Source organism: Lampetra planeri, chromosome 45 (genome assembly GCF_965212315.1).
Source record: "Lampetra planeri chromosome 45, kcLamPlan1.2.h2, whole genome shotgun sequence".
Taxonomy (NCBI): Eukaryota; Metazoa; Chordata; class Hyperoartia; order Petromyzontiformes; family Petromyzontidae; genus Lampetra; species Lampetra planeri.
In genome coordinates this window covers 4,324,401-4,347,618 of record NC_136151.1, presented here as the reverse complement: position 1 = coordinate 4,347,618, position 23,218 = coordinate 4,324,401, and the positions used below count along the sequence as shown (strand labels likewise).

At 47.8% G+C, this 23,218-nt stretch overlaps 2 protein-coding genes across 2 annotated transcripts; both read right to left on the bottom strand.

Annotated features, from left to right (window-relative positions):
• Positions 1–470: 470 nt before the first annotated feature.
• Positions 471–5,231, bottom strand: LOC144732955 (uncharacterized). Its single transcript, XM_078614618.1, has 3 exons — positions 4,903–5,231; positions 2,793–2,971; positions 471–731 (listed from the first exon to the last, which is right to left on the bottom strand). The coding sequence occupies exons 1-3, from the start codon at positions 5,090–5,092 to the stop codon at positions 564–566; spliced, it is 537 nt and encodes a 178-aa protein (XP_078470744.1). The 5' UTR covers positions 5,093–5,231; the 3' UTR covers positions 471–563.
• Positions 5,232–7,049: 1,818 nt separating this feature from the next.
• Positions 7,050–22,315, bottom strand: LOC144733189 (uncharacterized). Its single transcript, XM_078614982.1, has 6 exons — positions 20,741–22,315; positions 14,127–14,255; positions 12,589–12,729; positions 10,254–10,361; positions 8,110–8,177; positions 7,050–7,448 (listed from the first exon to the last, which is right to left on the bottom strand). Exons 1-6 carry the CDS (start codon positions 21,012–21,014, stop codon positions 7,050–7,052), a joined length of 1,119 nt encoding a protein of 372 aa, XP_078471108.1. The 5' UTR covers positions 21,015–22,315.
• Positions 22,316–23,218: the final 903 nt, after the last annotated feature.

Below are 23,218 nucleotides of genomic sequence, written 5' to 3'. Positions count from 1 at the left end.
TTGGCCACTCACCCTCTCTTGTGTGCCGTACCAGCCTTCACATATGCTACTTGCTAACAGCAGCTGCCCCAACACTGGACGTTGCTCCTGCTTTGGAGGAGGAGAGTCAAACGTCATCCCAAGAAATTGCCACGTTTTAGAAGTCTCTCATTGCAAAATAAGTTCCTAAACCCCTTATTTTCTTGTAAAGTTTAAACGCTTGAACAAAATGTTGACGTGGTCAAATTCCAAATATATTTTTTTATAATAATAATAATATTCCACCATCTTCTTGGTTCTTTCGGTAAAGTCACGTAGAAGGGAAATAATAAAATAATAAAAATAAAACATAATAAAATAAATCTCACGACGTTTCGTCCACAACGCAAGCAGCCGTCCTCAGGTGAAGAACAGGGCTGTCGGACGCTGTCTTTCCGACAGACATGTTCTTCACCTGAGGACGGCTGCCAGTGTTGTTTTTCCACCATATTTTAAAAGCGCGAAATTTCCACTTCAGCGACTGCTGCCATGAACAATCGGCCAGTGTCCCAAGCTGGCAACATTCATCAGCCCGCCACCTTACTCTACGCCTGGTTCCTCAGGAAGCCATCGAAGGTGTCCCCGAGTTGAGGGTACGAATTCTTCAGCTCCCACAGGAGCTCCCAGAAAGCCTTGGCACTCCACTGATCCTTGCTCAGGACAAAGTCCAGCAGTTGCACCGTGGCCTCAGTAGAGTCCATGCTTATCAGCATCTGTCGAGAGAGGGAAAGGAGAGAGAGATGGGGAGGAGAAAGGAGTAATGAAGCCAGACTCAAACGTTGCACTCTACGATGGGAATGACAAAACGGCAGGCGGTTGGGGGGCGCATGGGGGCGATAAACCCAGCTGCGGTTGTACTCGGTATTCAGGGGCGCTATGTGACGCATGTAATGGTGTGGGTGAGCGCTGTCATGCTGAGGTGGCTAAAGTAACATAAGGTAAGGGGGTGGGTGAGTGGTCAGGGAGGTGAATCCCCCGGCAACCTCCACCTCCGGAAGCGACGGTGTCACTCGGTCTGGCCTTAATTGGCGGCAGGACACAAATTGTCCAGTCGGAACAGGTTAGGTGATGGGGGTGAGGGGGGTGTTCGACGGGGCTATGCATGGTTTGTGGCCAGGTGTTGCCAACAAGAAAAATCGGCTTTAGTATAACTAATTTTCGAGGTTCCCATTGAAGGTTGTTGCACATGCCAAGTTGATTGACAGGAGCCGAGATGCGAGAGACGAATGTCTCCCATCCAGCAAAAGGCAGCTAATTAGCTACTAGGAAGGGCAGAGAGAGAGAGGTCATGAGGGCGGGGCTAAATTTGTGGATTCAAGTGGGGCGCCACCGGGGTACAGAGAGGCGACGATCGACGCCCACCACGACCAAGAGACTCCCGGAGAAGACCAGCGACGACTGCCAGGTGGAAGGCTGCGGGACTGAGACTGCGGCCGCATTGAAGTGTTCGACATTGCGGTTGGAGGCGCCGGCCAAGTCCCAAGACTGTCGCCACGTGGAGTCTCTCAAGAGCGCTACCGACGACGTAAACTTCGTGACCACGACTGCAGCTGAGCTGTTCAACGTTGCGGTTGGAGGATTCCAACCAGTCGAGACACCACCGCCTTTTGAGTGGATATATCAAGAGCGCAGTTATAAATGCAAACCAAGACAACCACTGTCGGGTCCTGGGAATCTTTGAGGCTATGCATGGCCTTGATGGCAGATCCCGTGTGTACCCTGGATTTATGTTGCCCCATTGCATCACTGAAGGGCGGAGCGTGCGTGAGAGTTGGTACGAACGGTCATCGTGTTTTATGTATTACCACGGCGCTCTGTTGTTGCCAACATACGGGGGCGCTGTGTAGCCGTGTGTTGTTCGAGTTTTGAGGAGTTTCTAGGAGTCGGTAGAGCTCGGTGTTCTGTAATTGTCGATGCGTGGGGGCATAGTTAATACATTCTAAATCTCGCAGTATTCCAGATTGAATTATTGTCCATCTTTATGCCACTGTTAAAACACTCATAATAATCCGCATTAGTGCTCTCTACTAATGAGGGAATTGCATGGGGAGAGTAAATGGTTCCAAACTCCTCTCTCACATATTAATACGTCATCGGAATGGAACCGGAAGAAAAACATGGATGACCAATGATTTACACTTAACATCATCAGAACGGGAAATTGTTTAAGCTGGAAGACTGATGGGTTTAATATTATGCCTTTTCAACGATCAAGCAAACCTATCTACTTTGTGCATTTGACTGAAATGTGGGTTTAAATAAGTAATATTAAAAAATACTTTCATAAAAAAACGCTTTAATGAAATGTACCATACGAGTAATGGCAGAACTCCACGACTCCAGGAAGTGGCCCCGAAGCTTGCCACAACATAAGGGACCGTGGTAATTTACAGCCAACGTCAGTTGAGCGTGGACAATTAGACCCAAGCCAAAACATAAGATATAAAAAAACATTGCTTAAAAATATTATTTTTTTATTTTTACTGATATAATATAGTATTGTCATCAGTATGACATACGTATACCAAGTTTGCAGTCGATACGACATTGGAAAGTGGGTTAAAATTGAGTTACAAGATTTGAGGATACGACAACGGACAGAGTTGAGGATATAACAGACAGAGTGAGTTAAATCAAAGCGTGTAAAAAGGAGGACTTTTCAGAGACATTCGACAGAAACCCCCAACAACCCTGGATAATTCCACGTACAAGGAAAGCAGTTTTAACACGCTCGAGGTGGAAAAAATACGAAGAAGAAAACAAAACATGCCCACCTGTCTGTGGTTATTGGTGAGAAAGCCCCGGGTGTGAAGTTGTGCGATCAGCATATTTGGCCCTTTCGCTAGAGCTCTAATCAGCGTCGTCTTGTTGAGGCGGATTCTATCGTGAAGCACGTGGTCGGAGTGCCGGTTCAGGCACACGATGAATGTGTTGGAGATCTCTTTGAGAAATTCTGAAAGACAGGGGGCAAGGGTGGTGGTCATTTTCTGAATGACATGACTAATGACACGTAGTCAAAGCGACAGCATTGCTCAACCCTTTTCCATATTCATCATCAATCACAATCCATGGGGCAGATATCACCGTAGTCGAAGGTGGTCCACTGCACATTTCGTATTTTGTTGTTTCTACTTTCCTCTCTCTGTTTTGTAGTCTCAATATGCTCAAGTAGTGTACATCATAGTAGTGTATAGTGTAGTGTATAATCGTGTAGTGTATTGCGTAATGGATAGTAGTGTAGTGTATAGTGTACAGTAGTGAGTGGGTGTGGGTATGTTGAACTTCCTTTGTACGTAGCCAACTATACTAATCGGAGGCTGTGTAAAGTGTAGTGTATAGTAGTGTATTGTAAAGTAGTGTAGTGCGTAGTAGTGTGTATGTATGTTGAAAGTCTTTCGCACCGTATGTAGCCAACCGTGCAAATCTGTGGGTCTCTGTGGGTCTGTGTGTATGTGGGTCTCTGTGTAGGTATGTAAATTGACCTTAATATAGGTTTTTTTTTGGTTAGATCACGTAAATATAAATGTGTCATCAAACCCGCCACCAGGAGGTACAAGCACAATGCGCATGCATAATGTGCGTTGATTACCATATTAATAACCCAACAGGCAATGCATACTCATTGTAATTTAACACGTAGGCTTTCGCGACCAATATCATCCATAATAGAGTTTTTTGGGTTAGATCGCATAAAAATATAAATGTGTCGTTAAAACCTGCCACCACCCGACACAGCCAACTAGTAAGGGTTGTCAAGTAAACAGAACATGCCAATTCGTCACTAGCACAGCACACCTGTGTGTTGGAGAGCCAAGTCACAATATTTACAAACTGAGTACGACGTTTCTCCAGTAATTACAACTAGCTTCATCAGGCGACAGCCAGATTTGTGGAGAAGTCTTACTGTTTCGTTCCTTATATAGAGGCGTGGATGTGTTGACCACCCTTCTGCGCTCTTGCACAATGTGGGGGGATTATTGAGGCAACGTACATTATGCATGTGCATTATGCGAGCCCTTTGAACTTGTCCTTCCTGCCTATTGTGTTTATTAAAATAGCCCTACCAACGGTAATCCCTATTTAAGTATGCTGCCCGTTGTAGGCATGCATTTAAATAATGTATTATTTGATTATTCGCTTCTACGTAGCTATCCGAATGGTTCAAGTTAAAAATTGCTGAAGTGGGTGATTGCTTGTGTTGCAATCGAAACGTCGTGATTTGTTTTATTTTATTTTATTTCTAACTACATGACTTTACCGACTAGTAACGAATTGGCATGTTGTTTTCGTGACAAATCTTTCTAATTGAGTGTGTCAGGTGGTCGAGGGTTTAACGACACATTTATAGGTACGCGATCTAACTGAAAAAGAGCGACGTAGCTCAGGAGGGCCTATGTCTCATAAAATAAGATAAAACATAGTTTACAGTTTAATCACCAGAAAAGGGGGATAGTAAAGCCTACTCTTAGTCTTCTTGGTTCTTTCGGTAAAGTCACGTAGAATGGAAATAATAAAATAATAAAAATAAAATATAATAAAATCATTCTCACGACGTTTCGGCCACAACGCAAGCAGCCGTCCTCAGGTGAAGAACAGGTATGTCGAGAAGACAGAGTCATTCATAGTCACGGGAGTCATTCAGACTCTGTCTTCTCGACTGACCTGTTCTTCACCTGAGGACGGCTGCTTGCGTTGTGGCCGAAACGTCGTGAGAAATGTATTTTATTATGTTTTATTTTTATTATTTTATTATTTCCATTCTACATGACTTTACCGAAAGAACAAAGAAGATGAATCCCTGCAGTCACGAAAGCTTTAAATCGAAACCTACTCTTAGTTTTTTGTTCGTCATTCTTTCTGAATGCGTCACTTTCCCTCTCTTACCGAGGGATCTCAGCCACCGCTCGACGTCGGGATACACCGGCCCCACGTCCTGCAGAGTGAGCAGCAGCTTGAGGCAGTCGTCATTGCCTCTCTCCACGAAGTAGTCGAGGATGCGAGCAGCACACTCATACCCGTCTCGCTCGCCCCTGGCCCTGGTGAGGAGCTCGGTGGTGATCCGTCCTTGCCTCATCAGCAGCTCGAGAAGGTGCCCTGGGTTCTTTCCGATCCACGCCTTCAAGTCAGCCTGCTTGCTATGGACAGAGCGCACCGCCACGCCTGTGGGTGGCAATCACAGTCACGGGTGTCAATTCAGATTCTGGGCGGCTCAATTTCCCGCGTGAGATGGACCTAGCCAACAATGTCTCTTACAGTTGTGAAAACATTTTAATCGGTGTTCTTTGCCCTGTTGGGAAATACACCAGGAGATGTTAAGGTGTTCAAACACCCAAAGGTATGATACCTTTTGGCGAGGAATCAAGTCCGCATTAACCACACATGTATTCGCTCCCACTGGACTTGGGATGACATCACAACAAGGTAAGCTGCGTAATACGGATCTCTCCTACCCCTGGAGACTCAAGACAACTGATGCACCCCACGGCAACAATTAAGCGGACCACTCTCAGAACACGGGAAGCCCTCTGGACGACTGGGCCCTTGGGGAAAAAGGGGAAAGGGCCACGTTATAACACCCCCCCTCCCTCCCCCACGAGACGCAGGCCTGGACCCCCCCCCCCCCCCCAACAAAAGCCTTCCTCGTGGTCAGGATGGAAGCCAGACTCCTCGGCAAGAAGGCCAAGGTGTTGTCATCGCCGCTGCATTTCCAAGCTCAGGCCGGACGCCCTGGGTGAGGGCCTGAAGGACAGCACTGGGAGTAGAGTGGAAGGTCATTGCGGCAACCCTTTCGGGGTTCTCGAGAGGAGAAAATGGAAGAGATTGAAGCGGAGGCTGGAGAATCGGTCGATAACGGCGAACCGAGAGCGCTCCAGCGAAAGCGCACGGAGACAGGCTGGCAGAACTTGGAACGGGCTGGGCGCGAAGGGGCCGCGAGAATCAACCGAAAGTGTACGGCGGCACTGCGGAGGGAACGGAAGAGCGGGGAAACCGCCCGCACCTGGGAATAGTAAAGCCGCGACTCTCGCGATTCGCATATCACTCAGGCCGAGATGTTCACGGTAGCGCGGTTAGTAAAAACATACCGTGTCAACCCATACGGTTGAGCCCATATTCTTGTACAGGGAAATTGAGTTTTAAAGTCCATACGGCGTACAGCTGTTTCAATATGGGCAACAAAATGTGTTTGTCTCTGTTTCTCCCTTGAGATGGGACTTTGTAGGATGAATGCTGAGAGGGGCACGGGGTGACCAATACAGTCTGAATTGTTCTGTGATAAGGTAGGGCACTGATAAGGGTTTGACAGGTATGTAAACAGGTGCATCCGCGGATACTAAAACCTCGCGGTCGGTAAGGGATCACTGTGCGTGTGTTGTCTTTGAAACCGATTGGCCGACAACACCAGGATACGGCAGCCTTCTCTGCGGCCTTGTCGCTGCACCGCCAGTTCTCAGACAAAAAGGTAAACAGCCACAAAGACATTGGCAGAGAGCACGTTTTGTTTGCACGTATTTTGCCGCAAACACGTCACGCGTGGGAGTGGTTATTCGCTAATTTAAGACATCATCACCATTTGTAGCACCATTGCGGGGGGTTGAACAGCAGCACGACGACGGTGGAGGTAGGGGTGTTTTCACCATTTGTGCATTGTCAGAGTGGGGCAGCCACGGAGCCACAAAGAGGGGGGGAGGAGCCAAAGAGTCGAAAGGGGTCGTGGAGGAGTTAAAGAGTCACAAGGGGGGGTGGGGCACAAAGATCCCCCGTATAGCCTTAACAGACTGTAGGGGCAAGTGCTGTTAGCGAGCACCTATGAAGGCCGGAACGGTACACGAGGGGGTGGGTGGCCAGCACCACGCCCGACCGCCTTTGTCTCCCCAGTGGCGATGTTTACACACCGCACCAGGTACTCATTTAAGGCTGAGTCGACCTAGGGGAGGCCCAGGACCGGTTCAGATAATCGTCACTGGTGTTAGCCGTGAGCGGGAATCGAACCCGGGTCGCCAGGTTCATAGCGCAGCGCGCTTACCGCTACACTACCGCTCCCCACGCACGGGGTGGGGCACAGTCACAGAGCCACCAGCATGCGGCTCCCAGAGCCACAAGTTTGCCATCCCCCTGGGACGGGTAACATTGAGGGCCGTCGTACCGCTGCTGTGGACCTTTTTCCGCAGCTGCACGTAGTTGTTCCTGAAGTAGTAGAGAACCTCCCAGAGTTTCTCACAGCCCACTTCCCCCTGGCTGGTGAAGTGGCTCAGTATGAGCTCCACGCACTCCCTGCCACTCCTGTCTTTCGCCTCTTCATAGACGTTGGCCGGGATCATATTGAAGTTATTGAGGTGCTGTAGGAGGTGCGAGGGATCCACCCGGATTGATGCCTTGATGTTCTCGCTGCTGTCGCAGGTGAGATTCACCACCTCGCTCCCAATCTCCACCTGCGGTGGAGCAACGCGAGATGCATGCAATGTAACCACGGTGGAATTGGACCCCGGTGGTGAGGCGGTGCGTGATCTCCTGTAATGCCCCATAGGAGTTGTTTTTTTCACAACGCGAATTCGATCTATGACACGATTTAGCGAACAGAACTGCTACGTTACAGGGCTGGTGGGGAATGAGTGGTGGGTGTAATACGGCTACCTCCGGCTTAGCATCGTCGTCATCGCATGAGGCATTGGGATGCCGCTGGATGCTTCTCGACGCTGCTATGCTACATGTGCCTCGGTCTTTGTTCAGGCCCTGCGTTACGCATTGTCTCGCGCGTTATCACGGACTGTGCTTCATACTCACCTCTGTATTATTTATGATGTATTATTACGTGTTTTTTTTCCATCACACAGTGTTCTTCAGGAAAGCAACTACTCTACCGCGCGTTTTAGGAGAACACGGACTGTATCCTTCCTCCTGATTAGCATGGTTGGCTACGTATGGTGCGAAAAAAGTTCAACATACATACACAGAGACACCCAGACCCATAGAGACCCACAAATTTGCACAGTTGGCTACTTACGGTGTGAAGCAAGTTCAACGTACATACATTCATATGTGTCCAAGCCTGAAGAGTATTGAGAGTGCGAGTGTTTCCAGTGGTGAGTTTACCTGAAATCCATCTGTTTGCATTTCCAGAATTTGGGAAGGAACAATTCGGTACCCTTCGATTGCAGCGCCTGTGGAATTAAGACGTGAGAGTGAGATGACAATGCTTCTGCTGCTATCAGATACCAAACAAAGCATCGTGTCTTATTTCAACTTAATAGAGTATAGGCGTACCTCGGTTTTACGTCCAGGATGCGTTTCCTTAAAAAAACAGAATGTAAGATCGAAAGTACTTTAATCGAAGCAAAGAGATGGACGGTGGATCGTAACGTTAAGGTTCTGCTACTAGAACTAGGTACTGCTTTTAGAGATGGGATAGTGGGTCATAACGTGGTACAGTACCTACTATTACGACAAGTACTACTACAGGTAGTAGTAGATTTTACTACTACTAGTCGTAGTAGGTACTACTTTTAGTACTGGTACTCAGTGGCGGCTCCTGCAAAATCTCTCAGGGGGGGCAAATGTCTGGATGATTGATAAGGATAAGGTCCACCCATGCAATGGATAAATTAACAGCTTAAGCATGTAAAGGCAACTTCACTTCTTTAATATTAATGAAAAATAAAGTGACTCTTACAATACATCTTGTTTGTTTCTATACTCACTATTAATACAATCCACTCAAGTTTCTTTTATTAAAGATTCCACTAGGTGGCGACAAATAATATTGTTGGATGAAACGTGCTTACGTATGATGACGTAAGCACGTTAGTGCGAGCCCTCCTGGAAGCCATAGAGAATGCATTGCAGTGCCCCCCGTTCGAAAAAAAACATCTTTGAATGTAAGTCTATGGGGCCACTCGGGGCGATTCTCAGCCAGAGTGAAATCGCCCAAAAAGAGGCGGTACTCCACAGAACGTGACATGACGCTGATTGGACTATATCCAGAGGCACAGTGACGGCTAGCGTGACTCTGTGGTTGAATTACATTGGTGGTGCGTCGCCCAATCGCCCTAATGAAGAAACCGCCCCTGCTGGTACTACTGTTACAGATGGGATGGTGGATCATAACGTGGTACAGTACCTAAACAGATCATGCTCAGTTACCCATTGCAAATGTATACTGCACAACCATCGGTGTGAAAAGTAAATCTATATTATTGATATATTAAGGAATACCACTCTCTATTCTACTTTATGTATTATTTGTTTGTCAAATAAGAGCAGTTTACACTAGTCTATAAAAATTGTCGCCATAAATACTTTTTTTTTTTAGCAGGAAAGGCTCCACTGAGCGTATTTTTTTAAAGCACACAAATGAGAGCTCAACGAAGTGGATTATATCATTATCATCGTCGTGTGGAAATGTATAGCAGCAGCCAAACACTCTCTGAACGCCATGACATTGATTTTAAATGTGGAGGGAACAAACCGGAGGACCCGGAGAAAAATCCACGCGACCATTATGACCACCACGAGGAGAGAGAAGAGACGCAAACTCCAAATATACAGCAACAGGCATCAGGGTCGGGATCGAACGCACGACTTCCTGTATACCAGGCGAGGTAGTTAACATCTCCTAGACACCGTGGCACCCCTAGTCAGGAAAGCATCCTGACATCTTGACTAGAGAGAGAGGAGGACCAATGCAACGACACAATGAAGGGTGGTCGCCGTAGAATGAGAAACTGCAACACATCCGTGAAGCAGTGGGTTTGGACGTAATAATAATACAACCCATGCAGGTTTTGCCCATTACCACAGCTATATTCTTGTACAGGGAAATTGAGTTTTTAGGTCCATACGGCATACAGCCGTTTCAATACGGGCAAATGCTATTTTTGCCTATTTGTTTGTGTTTCTCCCTTGTGATGGGACTGTAGTATGGACGTTGAGATTTATAAGGGGCACGGGGTGACCAATATGGTCTGAATTGGTCTGTGGTAAGGTAGGGGCACTCATAAGGGGTTGACATGTATGGGAGTCCACTCAGGAGCAGCTCTGATTGGCCGAAATCGGCGTGTCCACGTGATGTCGTAAAACACACACGCACGCGAGTCATTGATCGAAAATGTACCGTTAATGAGAAACAACGTGGACCCCCCCGATGGGAGGCGGCTCTAAATATCGTTAATCGATGGCGTCGTAAACCAAAAGGACCGCTGTTTTGCTTTACATCTTTTAGGACGGAGCGTTGCGCTTACCGTGCTGGTACGTGCGTCTTAATGTGGGCAAGTCTCGTCCCTTGAAGACGATCACTCCTAATTTCAGCACGAGTATGCTTACGAAGGCGAACGCCAATCCAATGGCAGCTGTGCGTGTTGAATAAAAGAAGATAAAAAAATTAAAGATTATACGAGAAAACCAAAACATTCAACTTTCACATTCAGAGGGAAGTCAGTGCAATTCACAGGTGTAAACTTCATCATCATCATCACGTGCAGACGTTTGGAGACAATGTGCAGTCCGTATTCTCCTATAACACGCAGTAGAGTAGTTGTGTTCCTGAAGAACATACCCACCCCAATATCTATATATATAAAAGTCAAAAGTTGTGTGTGGATTTCTGGTGGGGTTTGTGTGTGAGTGTGTGGCGGTGTTTGTTTGTGGCGGGGTTTGTGTGTGGTCACCCGCTTGCCACTCCAACGGTGGGGTTTACGTAAAAAAAAAATAGCGAGGTACAACGCCGTAAGCCCCACGGTGAGCAAGCACTATTCCTTTTTCCCATCCGTCAACTTTAAATTAGTTTAATTAGCGATTTAGTGCGATTTCTGTGCACTTTCTTACATATTTATTTATGACGCGTGCACGACCATACCAACTCACGTGCCTTTGGTGGGGAGGACGGCCCATGCCAAATCGCACTCCTCCAGTGGGAGTGAGGGGGACATTTTCATTCGCGTTAAAAATGCTATAAAAATACACTAAATGCTCAGGTAAATTCGTCACTGTCTCATGTCCGCCCCACCCCGATGCGTGCAGTTATTACTACTATACAGTCGCTAGATGCTACCACTACAGACCTGTAGATATTACTGCAGGGCGGCCGGGGACATCGTGCCTGGCGGGGGGGGGGGGGTCAGGGGTAGCAGCCCAGCCCCAGCCTGCCAAGGTGCCACCTCGGCCGGCTGGACAATCTAGGCGAGGCCAGAGGCTCTGCACAGGACTAGGCCTCACCACGCCACTCTGTCAGGTGAGTACTTTGTGCTATAGAGTCCATAAATACTACTATAGAGTCAGCATGTACTATTGTAGTGATAGCAGGTACCACCACAGTCGGTCTGCACTGCTGTAATCATAGCAGGTACCACCGCAGTAAGTATGCACTGCTGTAATCATAGCAGGTACCACCACAGTATGCATTGCTGCAGTGAAAGCAGGTACCACCACAGTATGCACTGCTGTAATCATAGCAGGTACCACCACAGTATGCACTTCCGTAATCATAGCAGGTACCACCACAGTCAGTACGCACTGCTGTTAGATTTTTAAGAGTAGTTTTGAAATATTTGTAAGACTCGGGCAACGCCGGGTACTTCCCGCTAGTTATATAGAATATATAAAGTGCAGTCCTTGATAACTCGCGAGACTATGCAAAACTAAGGGCCTGAACAAAGACCAAGGCACATGTAGGGTAGCAGCGTCTAGAAGCATCCAGCAGCATCCCAATGCCTCGTGTGACAATGATGATTATGATGATGCTATGCCGAGGCTGCTGTTACAAACTGCTCATTCCTACTTACCCTGCGACGTCGTAGTTCTGTTCACTCAATCGCGTATATCCAGTTTGCATCCGGGTTATAACTAAAAATATATTTCCCTAATATACATTCATCACGTTATATATCCAATTGGCATCATGAAAACGACTGCGTTGTGGCAGAACACGAGTTGCGTCGTCGTTAAACCCGCCACCATCACCCGACACAGCCAGTGAGTGAAGCGTCAGTGTCAGATAACACAAAACGTGGCCAATTAGTATTTCGGCACTAAAACCGGTTGTTGTGTGTTGGAGAGTTAAACCCACAACAGCATTTACAATTGGAGTTACTGTGATGTTTCGCTGGCTGATTACAACAACAACAACCACCAGCTTCATCAGGCAGTATAGAGGGGAGTAAAGGTGATGGCATCACTGAGAAACTATCAGCTGCGAAGATCAGAGGCATACGATCCCGACCCCTGAAGATGCCTGCTGCTGTATATTTGGATACTCTTTGGTTCTTTCGGTAAAGTCACGTAGGTATAAAATAAAATAAATTAAATCATGACGTTTCGATTACAGCACAAGCAATCATCATCTGATAATTATTTATTATTATTTTCTTGCTGTGGTTTTCCCACCTGATGTTGATTGCTTGTGTTGCAATCAAAACGTCGTGATTTAATTTATTTTATACCTACATGACTTTACCGAAAGAACCAAACAGTATGCCTAGATCCTACAAGAACCATAATCCGGCCGTGAGTAGTTGGGCTTTACGCCTGTTGAAGTAAAAGAAAAACATGTTTAATGGTTTTTAGTTTGTACGGCCTAACCTGTCTTATACCCTTGATGGACACCGGTCCGTGAGTCGTCGGGAACACAGCGCTGTGAGTCATCGGCGTCTCTCTTAAGCCCTTCCCTGCACCAACACTCGGTGTCCTGAGCCATGGAGCAGTTCACGACCGCCTCCTCGTCTGAAGACAGAGAGACGCAGACAGCACCTCGTCACTGTTAACGCGAGTAAGGAACACGCGAGTAGCAACGCAGCCGCCTCGGCGTAGCGGCAGCAGCATCGTCACCATTGCACGAGGCACTGGGATACTGCTGGATACTCCTAGTAGACGCAGCTACCCTCTGCAAGCGCCTTCCTCAGTCTTCGTCCAGGCACTGCGTTACGTGGATTGTGCTTCATACCCCCACATTATTTGTTGTTTATTCTAACTCGATTTTTTTTCATAGCGCGGTGTTCTTCAGGAACTCAATTACTACTCCTACTGGAACCGCGTTATAGGAGAACATGGTCTGCACTGGCAGATGTTAGGGGTTTTATCCTTGAGTCTGAGCCAGTTTTACCACTGATTTAAAACGGTGCTATTACAAAGAGATCACTGATCAGTGTGGATTTTGCGAGGTGCCACGGTGACTATGAAATGTTAACTACCTCGCTTCATATGCAAGAGATCGTGGGTCCGATCTTGAACCTGACGATGCCTGATGCTGTGTATTGGGAGCCTGCTTTTCTCTCTCCCCGTGGTGGTCACTGCGTGTATTTTTATCCGGGTCCTCCAGTTTTATTTCCCCCCACATTTAGAATCAACGTCACCCGTTTGGAGTATTTGGCTGCTGCTACAAATGTCCGGACGTGATAATGGTATCAGCCAATTCGTTGAGCTGATATGATTTGTGATGGCCCGGTCGCTATGTAGCTCAGTGGGCTTTATACCTGGTTAAATAAAAGAAATAGTTTTTTTATTTAATACACGCTTTTATTTAACTCACTCTGTCTGTTGTATCCTCAACTATGCCTGTTGTCGTATCCTCTAATCTTGTAACTCAATTTTAACCCACTTACCAATGTCATACTGATGACAATACTATATTCCATCATGAAAAATAACAATATATATATTTTTAAGCAATCTTTTTTATATGTTATGTTTTGGCTTGGGTCTAATTGTCCACGCTCAACTCACGTTGGCTGTAATTGGCCACAGTCCCTTACGTTCTGACAAACCTCGGGGCCACTTCCTGGAGTCGTGGAGTTCTGCCATTACTCGTACGGTACATTTCATTAAAGCGTGTTTAAAAAAAAGAATTTTTAAATATTACTTTTTTGTTTATAGTGATGGACTGGACTCGTAAGAATGTGCAATCGCAATTGATCAGTCTCGCTCGCTTTTTTTGTCAAATCCTTGATGAGTTTTGTTGTTATAGTTGCACGTGCGGTGAAACCAGAATGTGCAGATTAGTCCGACCACACGGAAAATAATAATGATGATACATTTTAAGCAAACATCTAATTACTGCACACACACACACACACATATTCAGATCCGGCAACAGCCTACTTTCTGTGCAGTCATCTCTATACCTGGTCCGCAGCTGCTACATGGCATGCAAATCTCCTCGCTGTTGTCTCTGCTCATGAATGAGCCCTTGGGGCACAGATCGCACACGCCATTCCCTCCACCGCTGATGCAGTCCATGACCTTGTACGTCCCTGGAGGAAGAGGAGTCACTAACGACTATTGAGATCCACAACCCCATCATCATCAGCAGCAACATCATCATCGGCATCAGCGGCAGCAGCAGACGAGGGGGAGGAGGAGGAGCAGGATGAGGAGGAGGATGAGGAAGATGAGGAGGATGAGGAGGATGAGGAGGAGGATGAGGAGGAGGATGAGGAGGAGGAGGATGAGGAGGACGAGGGGGGAGGAGGAGGAGCAGGATGAGCAGGATGAGGAGGAGGAGGATGAGGAGGAGGATGAGGAGGATGAGGATGAGGAGGAGGATGAGGAGGATGAGGAGCAGGATGAGGAGGAGCAGGATGAGGAGGATGAGGAGGAGGAGGAGGATGAGGATGAAAAGGAGGATGAGGATGAGGAGCAGGATGAGGAGGATGAGGAGGAGAATGAGGAGGAGCAGGATGATGAGGAGCAGGAGGAGGATGAGGATGAGGAGGAGGATGAGGAGGAGGAGCAGGATGAGGAGCAGGAGGAGGATGAGGAGGATGAGGAGGAGGATGAGGAGGAGGAGCAGGAGGATTAGTAGGAGGAACAGGAGGGTGGTCACGTTTTTTCGGAGTTCTGCAAAAGCGTGAAAACTTCACATTTCCCAGTGGTTATTTTCTCGTTCTTTTTGTGTTTCACATTTTTTATAAAGTGAAGGTGCTTCCCTCGATGTACTCTTTCGTTATTTGTGGTGCTGTGTTTTGTGTTTATTTGGTCATATTTTGGCGTGTTATTTTTCCTTTGCGAAGAGCAGAGCGTGGTGGCCTGGCCGGAACACTCCGACCTGTCCCACCTTGCCCTCTGCTGCACTGTCTTTCGCTGCTGCGTTGTGTGGTGCGTGTTTCTATCAAGGCCGTAATTGTAATATATATTGGGGGGGACGCATCCCCCCCAATAAATATTCAAATATGCTCAAAATGTCCCCCCCACCAACATATTGCTATAAAAAATATAATTGCTATGCTATGTAAATAAAAATAACAATTTGCTAAACCTTGGCCACAATATCTGGACTTGTCTTCATATAAATCAATGCATAGATTTCTGTTCATATGATTGTGGTTATGGCTGTACTTTAATAATCCCTCATCTCTGCCATTACATACAACAAAACAAGAAAATGTAAAAAAGTAAAAACAGAGCAATGTAATACAATACACTATTAGACATTATTGTAAAAAATATATACAAAGTCCATCCTATGTGTTAGTGAATTAGTTTTCAAATTTAGATATTTTTCTGGGTTGGGACCCCCAGACACCCTGGAAGATTTGGTCCCCCCCAATATTGACTTCATGGCGACGGCCTTGGTTTCTATGGTGTGATTTCGCTATAATCTTCAACACATTTTTGTTGCATCTTGTGCCTTGTCAGACAGCGCAGCCATTATCTCCCCCCCCCCCTCTACAGCAAGAGCAAACGATCGCCTCTGCCAGTCGGGACGGACGCCTCGCGCTCGGGGAAGCAGCGAATGAGCTTCAGGAGCAAGGTTTCACAGCGAGTGACCTAGACGCAAAGTCCCTTGGAAAAAAATTAATGTCTGGGCATCGACGGGCTCATAATTTTGGCCAACGCTGCACGAGGACTACGGAGCAGTTCTTGAATAGGCAGTGGCCACAGGAGCCGCGCCTCAGTCGTGGAGGAGGACGGTGCTCACCTTGCTCCCTAACAAGGACGACCTGGAGGCATCTGAAGAATTGTCGACCAGTGTACGGATTGTAAACTCCTGGCCAAAGCGCTGTCCCCAAAATTCAAGTCGGTGCTGGCTCAGGGGTGGAGAGTGACCAGGCTTGCGCGGTCCCGGGAAGAACCATCCACGATGGCGTCTTCCTTGTAAGGCACTTCATCGCCCTCTCCGAGAGGATGGGGCTCCCACTCGTGCTCCTCTCTCTCGACCAGGAGGAGGCGTTCGACAGGGTTGACCGTGGGTATCTGCTGGGAACGCTCAGGGCTTTTGGAGTCGGTGTCGGATTCATTGGTTTGGTCTGCCTGCTTCTCGCTGAAGCCCAGTGCCTGATCAAAAGGGTGTTCGACAGGGGGTGTCCCATGTAGGGGCAATTGTACACCCTCGTTGTGGAGCCCTTTCTGTGCCTTCTCAGGCAGAAGCTGAGTGGCCTCGTCCTCCACGAGCCGAGCCTCAGAGTGGTGCTCAAACCATATGCCGATGACATCCTCCTCACCATGGGCTCACTGCAAAAACGAACTGGGGAAAGTGCTGTGGGATGCTGGTCGGAAGGTGGGACCCAACCCAATTTCCATAGCAGACCAAGAACATCACGTGGAGCACTGCTTGGTGCCGCCTACAGGACCTTCATGAGGTTCACTTTGACAAAGCCGAACAGAAAAAAACCGTACTAGTTCATGGTCCAGTTCCACCACCAAGACACGCGGAGGACCCACAAGGACCACGCCTGGAGAGTGACCCTCCCCCTTTGATGGCCAAGAGAAACCTCCTTGGAGGAGTTTCTACTCCAAGCCGTCCTACAAGTGCCAGAGGGACTTCAGTTGGAGCCTGGCCCATGGCACCATCACCACCAACGCCTTTCCTAGCGAAGTTCACCGACACTGACCCTCAGTATTTCCTATGCGGCGAGCAGGTGGAAATGGTCGCACACACCTGTAGTACACCCAGGGCAAAGGCTCTGGATTCGCTCTTCCAAGCCCCTGCAAAATATCTTGCTGAAGTTGTCTGCACTTCTCCCTCACAGCACTCGTCTTTGGCCAGAGGGGAGACAGGGGGATCTCACATGCACCAGGAAGGCCTTGTGAATGCCCCGATGAGCTACGCCCAGTGCCGGATTATCCTAGCAGCAAAAGTAGCTAAATATGCTACGGGCACCGCACTTTCAAGGGCCCCATGCTAAATGCTTTCAAGCTATCATTTCCGATTCAGTGATTCTGCACTTACTATAGTACTATACTGCCTTTAATTTTTATGAACGACTGGGTGTTTAAGGTTAGCGATTTGTCATATTATCTGGCTATATAGCAAATGAAAAAATTCAATTACTTTACTATGCAAGTTAAACATTTATGTGTTTTAATATTTATGTTTTTAAAATGTAGGGCCCCTTCATAACATATGCTACAGGCCCCACACTAGCTTTATCTGGCACTGGCTCCGCCAAGCTGGCGATCTGCAGGGCGAGGAAGGTGGCGGTGGACGGCAGCCGGTCACCAAACGCCCGCAGCATCCTTGGGGCCCTGCTCCTCCGCCAGGGTGTGGCTGGGGAGTTCTGCCACTCTAAGCTCAACGGGGATGCCCGAACCTTCTTGGAGCAGTGGGCGGCAGAGGGAGCTGTGTGCTCCGTACTGGACAGTGGAGAGTTGGTTGTGAAGGACTGCGCTGGGCCTCCCCCTCCTGGCTGAAGCTCGTTATTTACATGTATACCGCACACTTGTTTTCATTACGGGCACATCGATTTCATTCGGTGCACTCACGTCCAAGGCTATGGACACTCATGAGCAAAACAACAAAAACGCAATAGGGGAAATGGTGACTGAAGGGTGCTCACGATGGTGAAAAACCTGAGACTGATCGGAAAAAAGGAGGAACAGGAGGAGGAGCGAGGATGGGAGGGAGTAGGGAGGGAGTAGGGAGGGAGGGAGAAAATGGGGAGGGAATGGGGCGGGTGTAAGCGAGCAATTGGAGTTGTTTACAGACACGCGACAGAAAGTTGGTTGAGTGAGACCCGACGTGCAGAGAAGCGGTCGATGCATGTCCGAGTGTGATTCTGTTATAGCAGTACAATAAATAGGTCGGCTAAAATCCTCATTTAATTCGGCAACAATCACTTGTGCCCTGATTGTCATCGTGAGGTCATTGGGACAAAACAAAACTGAGTTTGGTTCCTTTCCACATGAGCGGGGCTGTAACTTGGTGGCAAACGTAAATAAAACTAAACCTATATAACCTCTTGCTGCAGTAGTTCTCTCGCTATATGTCTCCAGTCTCAGCAGTTCGTCTGCTGTATTTTTTCACCTGAAGACGATTGCTTGTGTTGCGATCGAAACGTCGTGATTTTTTTTATATATCTACGTGACTTTACCGAAAGACCCAAAGAGTATGGATTCCTGCAGTCACGAAAGCTTCAAATCAAAATAATATGTAGTTTGCATGTGTAATGACAGGGTGACACCTGCCGGCCTATACGGGTAATTACGGTTATAGATAGTTTATCTTTATTTCAACCAGATAAGGCCCCACTGCGCTATGTCACTCTTTTATCAGCAGCGACCTGACCATGACAAATGATAGCTCAAAGAAGTGACTGATATCTTTAGGTGGACATTTATAGCAACAGACAAATGCTCTAAAAGCACTTTCGTACAGACTCACAGAGACCCACATAGAACCATCCAGACCCCCACAAAAACCCACATAGACCCATAGAGACCCATTACTCAGTTTAACACGTAGGCTTACGCGACCAGTATTATTTACTTCAAGAATGTCTGTGTCCCGCACGTGACGTCACTCCACGTCGGCCAGCCCCCCTCATTAATACTGATTAACAGGTGACGCCCTCCACATGGACCCCCCCTCATTAATAATTATGAGCAGGTGACGTCACTTCACATGTAGCACCCCCCCCCCCCACTCATAATAATCATGAGCGGGTGACGTCACTCCACGTCGAACAGCCCCCCACATTAATAATCATGAAGAGGTGATGTCTTCCAAATGGACACCCCCCCCTCCATTAATATTAATTAGCGGGTGACGTCACTCCATATAGGGGGGAGATGCACCTCCTCCCCCCCTCCTCAGCGTCAATTTACAACCCTCACTACAAAGGCAGAACCCTCACGTCACGTGATCTCCGTAACGCTATTGAGACATAGAAGTAAAAAGGACGTCATGATGAACAAGGGATTATAACCTTCAAATTAAGTAAGTTTGTGTCACCGCGGCCTTAAAAATTGCACGCGAATTAATGCAATATATATCACGTCGCGGTCTGCTTTTCGATTCCGATTTACTGAAATACACCCGTCCTTGGACGGGCAGAAGGCTAGCTCATAATAAAGGCTTTTGGGTTTGATCGCGTAAGTATAAATGTGTCGCAACCGTCCACCACCCGGCATGGCCATTCAGTAAAAAATGTGTCACATTAACAAAACGCCAATTAGTTACTTCTTCAGCCCACCGGTGTGTCTGAAGCGTGAATCCACAATTCTAAATGTCGTGGATATTCATATTCATTTTACTGATTGGCCGTGTCAGGTGGTGGAGGGTTGCGACACATTTATACTTACGCGATCTGACCCAAAAGTCTCTATTATGAGACCCATACTCATCGAGACTTATACTCACTCAACTTTTTTTTTTACCAGGTGCAAGGCCACACTGAGCTGCTGCGTAGCTCTTTTAACACGCTTTCTATTAACTCACTCTGTCTGTTGTTGTATCCTCAAATCTTGCAACTAAATTTGTACCCACTTCCAAATGTGTAAACTTGGTATACTTATGTCATACTGATGACAATACTATATTCTATCATAAAAAGTAAAAAAGAACATATTTTTAAACATTATTTTTTATGTGTTATGTTTCGGCTTGGCTCTAATTGTCCACGGTAAACGGACTTTGGCTCTAAATGACCACGGTCCCTTACGTTATGGCAAGCTTCGGGGCCACTTCCTAGAGTCGTGGAGTTCTTCCATTAAGAGTACTGTATAATTTCATTAAAGCGTGTTTAAAAAAAAGTTTTTTTCAAATAACACTTTTCAAAAGCGACCTGCCCATCACAAATGATGGACATTAATAGCAGCAGCGAAATACGCGCAATGTTGATTCTAAATGTGCAGTGGACACCTACGACCTATCTGCCCATGGATTGTTATGATACACTACACTACACCACTATACACTACGCTATGCACTACACAACTATACACTCCGCTATAATCTACGCTACTATACATTACTCTATACACTATACTGTATACTACACACTACACGATGCACTACACTATACACCATGCTTTCCACTATGCTATACACTACTATGTTGTTCACTACCTGAGCATATCGGCACAAGGCAGAGAGAAGTGGAGAGAAATGGCGAGCGAGAGAGTTTCATTTCATTTCAGTTTCATTTATTAGGTATAGCCCTGTGAGCCATTCGGCTCTTGAATCGGGTGCAACCGCAACAAACAAAAACATGAACAAGAAACATTTTAAAGTGACTATGCGCAAACAGAAAAATCCAGGAAAAAACAGCAAAGTCTTCCAAAAAAAGCACCGTACATCAACGCTGTGTGCAAAAATCCCAGTGGGATGCAAGTCAAACAATAACAACCATAGAGATAGAAAGACACGCAAACTCCAAATATGCAGAAGAGCAGGCAGGCGTTCAGGGTCGGGATCGAACCCACGGACCTCCTGGGCACCTGGTCACCGCAGCAGCAGGTGCAGGGGTTTGTGTCTCGATGCTGCCTCCCCCCCACCCCACCCAGCCGTTTGCTTTACCTGCACGGCAGAGTACGCAGCAGAAACCTTCTGGCGACTTGTAGAACTCGTCGCTGCACTCGTCGGCGAGAGACGGCTCGTGCAGGGAACCCTCCAAGGCGAGCGGTAGCCAGGGAGAAAGAGAGAGAGAGACGCTGACTCCAAATATATTGCAGCAGGCATCGTCAGGGGTCGGGATGAAATCCACGACCTCCTGTAGACCAGGCGAGGTAGTTAACATCTCATCACAGGGACGGAGAGAGAGACGTAGACTCCAATATACTGCAGCAGGCATCGTTCGGGGTCGGGATCGAATCCACGACCTCCGGTAGACCAGGCGAGGTAGTTAACATCTCATCACAGAGAGAGAGAAACGCAGACTCCAAATATACAGCAGCAGGCATTGTCAGGGATCTGGATCGAACCCACGACCTCCTGTAGACCAGGCGAGGTAGTTAACATCTCATCACAGAGAGAGAGAGACACAGACTCCAAATATACTGCGGCAGGCATCGTCAGGGATCTGGATCGAACCCACGACTTCCTGTATACCAGGCGAGGTAGTTAACATCTCATCACAGAGAGAGAGAGACACAGACTCCAAATATACTGCAGCAGGCATCGTCAGGTGTCGGGATCGAACCCACGACCTCCTGTATACTCGGCGATGTAGTTAACATCTCATCACAGAGAGAGAGAAACGTAGACTCCAAATATACTGCAGCAGGCATCGTCAGGTGTCGGGATCGAACCCACGACCTCCTGTACACCAGGCGAGGTAGTTAACATCTCCTAGCCACCGTGGCGGCCCCTGCGCGTGTATCACCGCCGCTGTGTCCGCTGCGAACCGAAACGGCACCGAGGTGGCTTACGCGCGCCAGGCGTGATCACAATGACGTCCCATGACGATGATGATGATGATGATGTTGACGACGACGACGATGATGATGACGACGATGATGACGACGATGATGATGATGATGACAATGACAACGATGATGATGACGATGATGACAACGATGATGACGATGATGATGACGATGATGACAACGATGGTGATGATGATCACGATAACGACGATGATGACAACGATGATGATGACAACGATAATGATGATGACGACGATGATCACGATGACGACGATGATGACGTCACATGACGACTACGATGATGAGAGATACAGAAGCAGAGGGGTTGAGATAAATCCACCTGGCGGCCTATTCATCCAGCAGTGGATTGATCACGGCAGGGGACAATGATGATGGTGGTGATGGTGGCGGTGGTGATGATGATGGTGGTGATGGTGGTGATGGTGATGATGGTGGTGGTGGTGATGATGGTGATAATGATGATGGTGATGATGGTGATAATGATGATGGTGGTGATGGTGGTGATGGTGATGATGGTGGTGGTGATGATGGTGATAATGATGATGGTGGTGATGGTGGTGATGGTGATGATGGTGGTGGTGATGGTGATGATGGTGGTGGTGATGGTGGTGATGATGATGGTGGTGATGATGGTGATGATGGTGGTGGTGATGGTGGTGTGGTGATGATGGTGGTGGTGATGGTGCTGATGATGGTGTTGATGGTGGTGATGATGGTGATGGTGGTGAATTAATGAGTGGTGGCGCAGCGGTTAGAGCTATGCTGCGCTACGAACCCGGCGACCCAAGTTCGATTACCCGCTCACGGCCACCAACACCACCAGTGGCGATTTTAGAACCGGTCCTGGGCCTCCCCTGGATCGACTCAGCCTCAAATGAGTTACCTGGTGCGGTGTGGTAAACATCGCCACTGGGGGAGACAAAGGCGGCCGGGCGTGACTGTTGGCCACCCATCCCCTCGTGTGTCACAGCGCCGGTCGCCTTCATCGGCGCTGCTACTCGCTAACAGCAGTTGCCCCGACAGTCTGTTCCAGGTTACACGGGGGATCTCTGCCTTTGAATTAATGAATGGAGGAGCGGCCCTCCTCACCAGCAGTAGCAGCAGCAGCAGGAGCAGACGACGCATCGCTGTCCACGGGGCCATGCCGCTGTTCTGCTCCTCGTCACCGGACTGCACTCAGAGTCTCCCAGTCACTCGCCACACTTTGTTGACCGCAAAATATGTGGTTGAACGTGGGTGGGTGTCCGTGTGTGTGTATGGTTGAGGGGGGTGGGGGTGAATGTCTGTGTGTGTGTGAGATTGAGCATGGGTGAGTGTTTGCGTGTGTGGATGAGAGATTGAGTGTGAGTGTCTGTGTGTGTGTGAGATTGAGCGTGGGTGAGTGTCTGTGTGTGTGGATGAGAGATTGAGTGTGAGTGTCTGTCTGTGTGTCTGTGTGTGTGAGATTGAGTGTGCGTGAGTGTGTTTGTTTGATAGTGAATGAGTGCGTGGGTGAGTGTGTGTATTTGAGATTGGATGAGTGAGTGGGTGAGTGTGTGTGTCTGTGTAAGAAGTGTGGTTTTTGAGAATGGATTTCTGTGTGTGTGTGAGATTGGGATCTGTGTGTGTA

Excerpts from the sequence above, each read along its gene's own strand:
- LOC144732955 (XM_078614618.1), bottom strand. The coding sequence starts at position 5,092 with ATGAGGCAAGGACGGATCACCACCGAGCTCCTCACCAGGGCCAGGGGC. Across the intron at positions 2,972-4,902 it reads GCGGTGGCTGAGATCCCTCG|AATTTCTCAAAGAGATCTCC; the intron begins GTAAGAGAGGGA and ends CCTGTCTTTCAG. Across the intron at positions 732-2,792 it reads TCACCAATAACCACAGACAG|ATGCTGATAAGCATGGACTC; the intron begins GTGGGCATGTTT and ends CTCTCTCGACAG.
- LOC144733189 (XM_078614982.1), bottom strand. The coding sequence starts at position 21,014 with ATGCCTGCTGCAGTATATTGGAGTCTACGTCTCTCTCTCCGTCCCTGT. Across the intron at positions 14,256-20,740 it reads CTGCGTACTCTGCCGTGCAG|GGACGTACAAGGTCATGGAC; the intron begins GTAAAGCAAACG and ends CTCTTCCTCCAG. Across the intron at positions 10,362-12,588 it reads CCATCAAGGGTATAAGACAG|CTGCCATTGGATTGGCGTTC; the intron begins GTTAGGCCGTAC and ends CAACACGCACAG.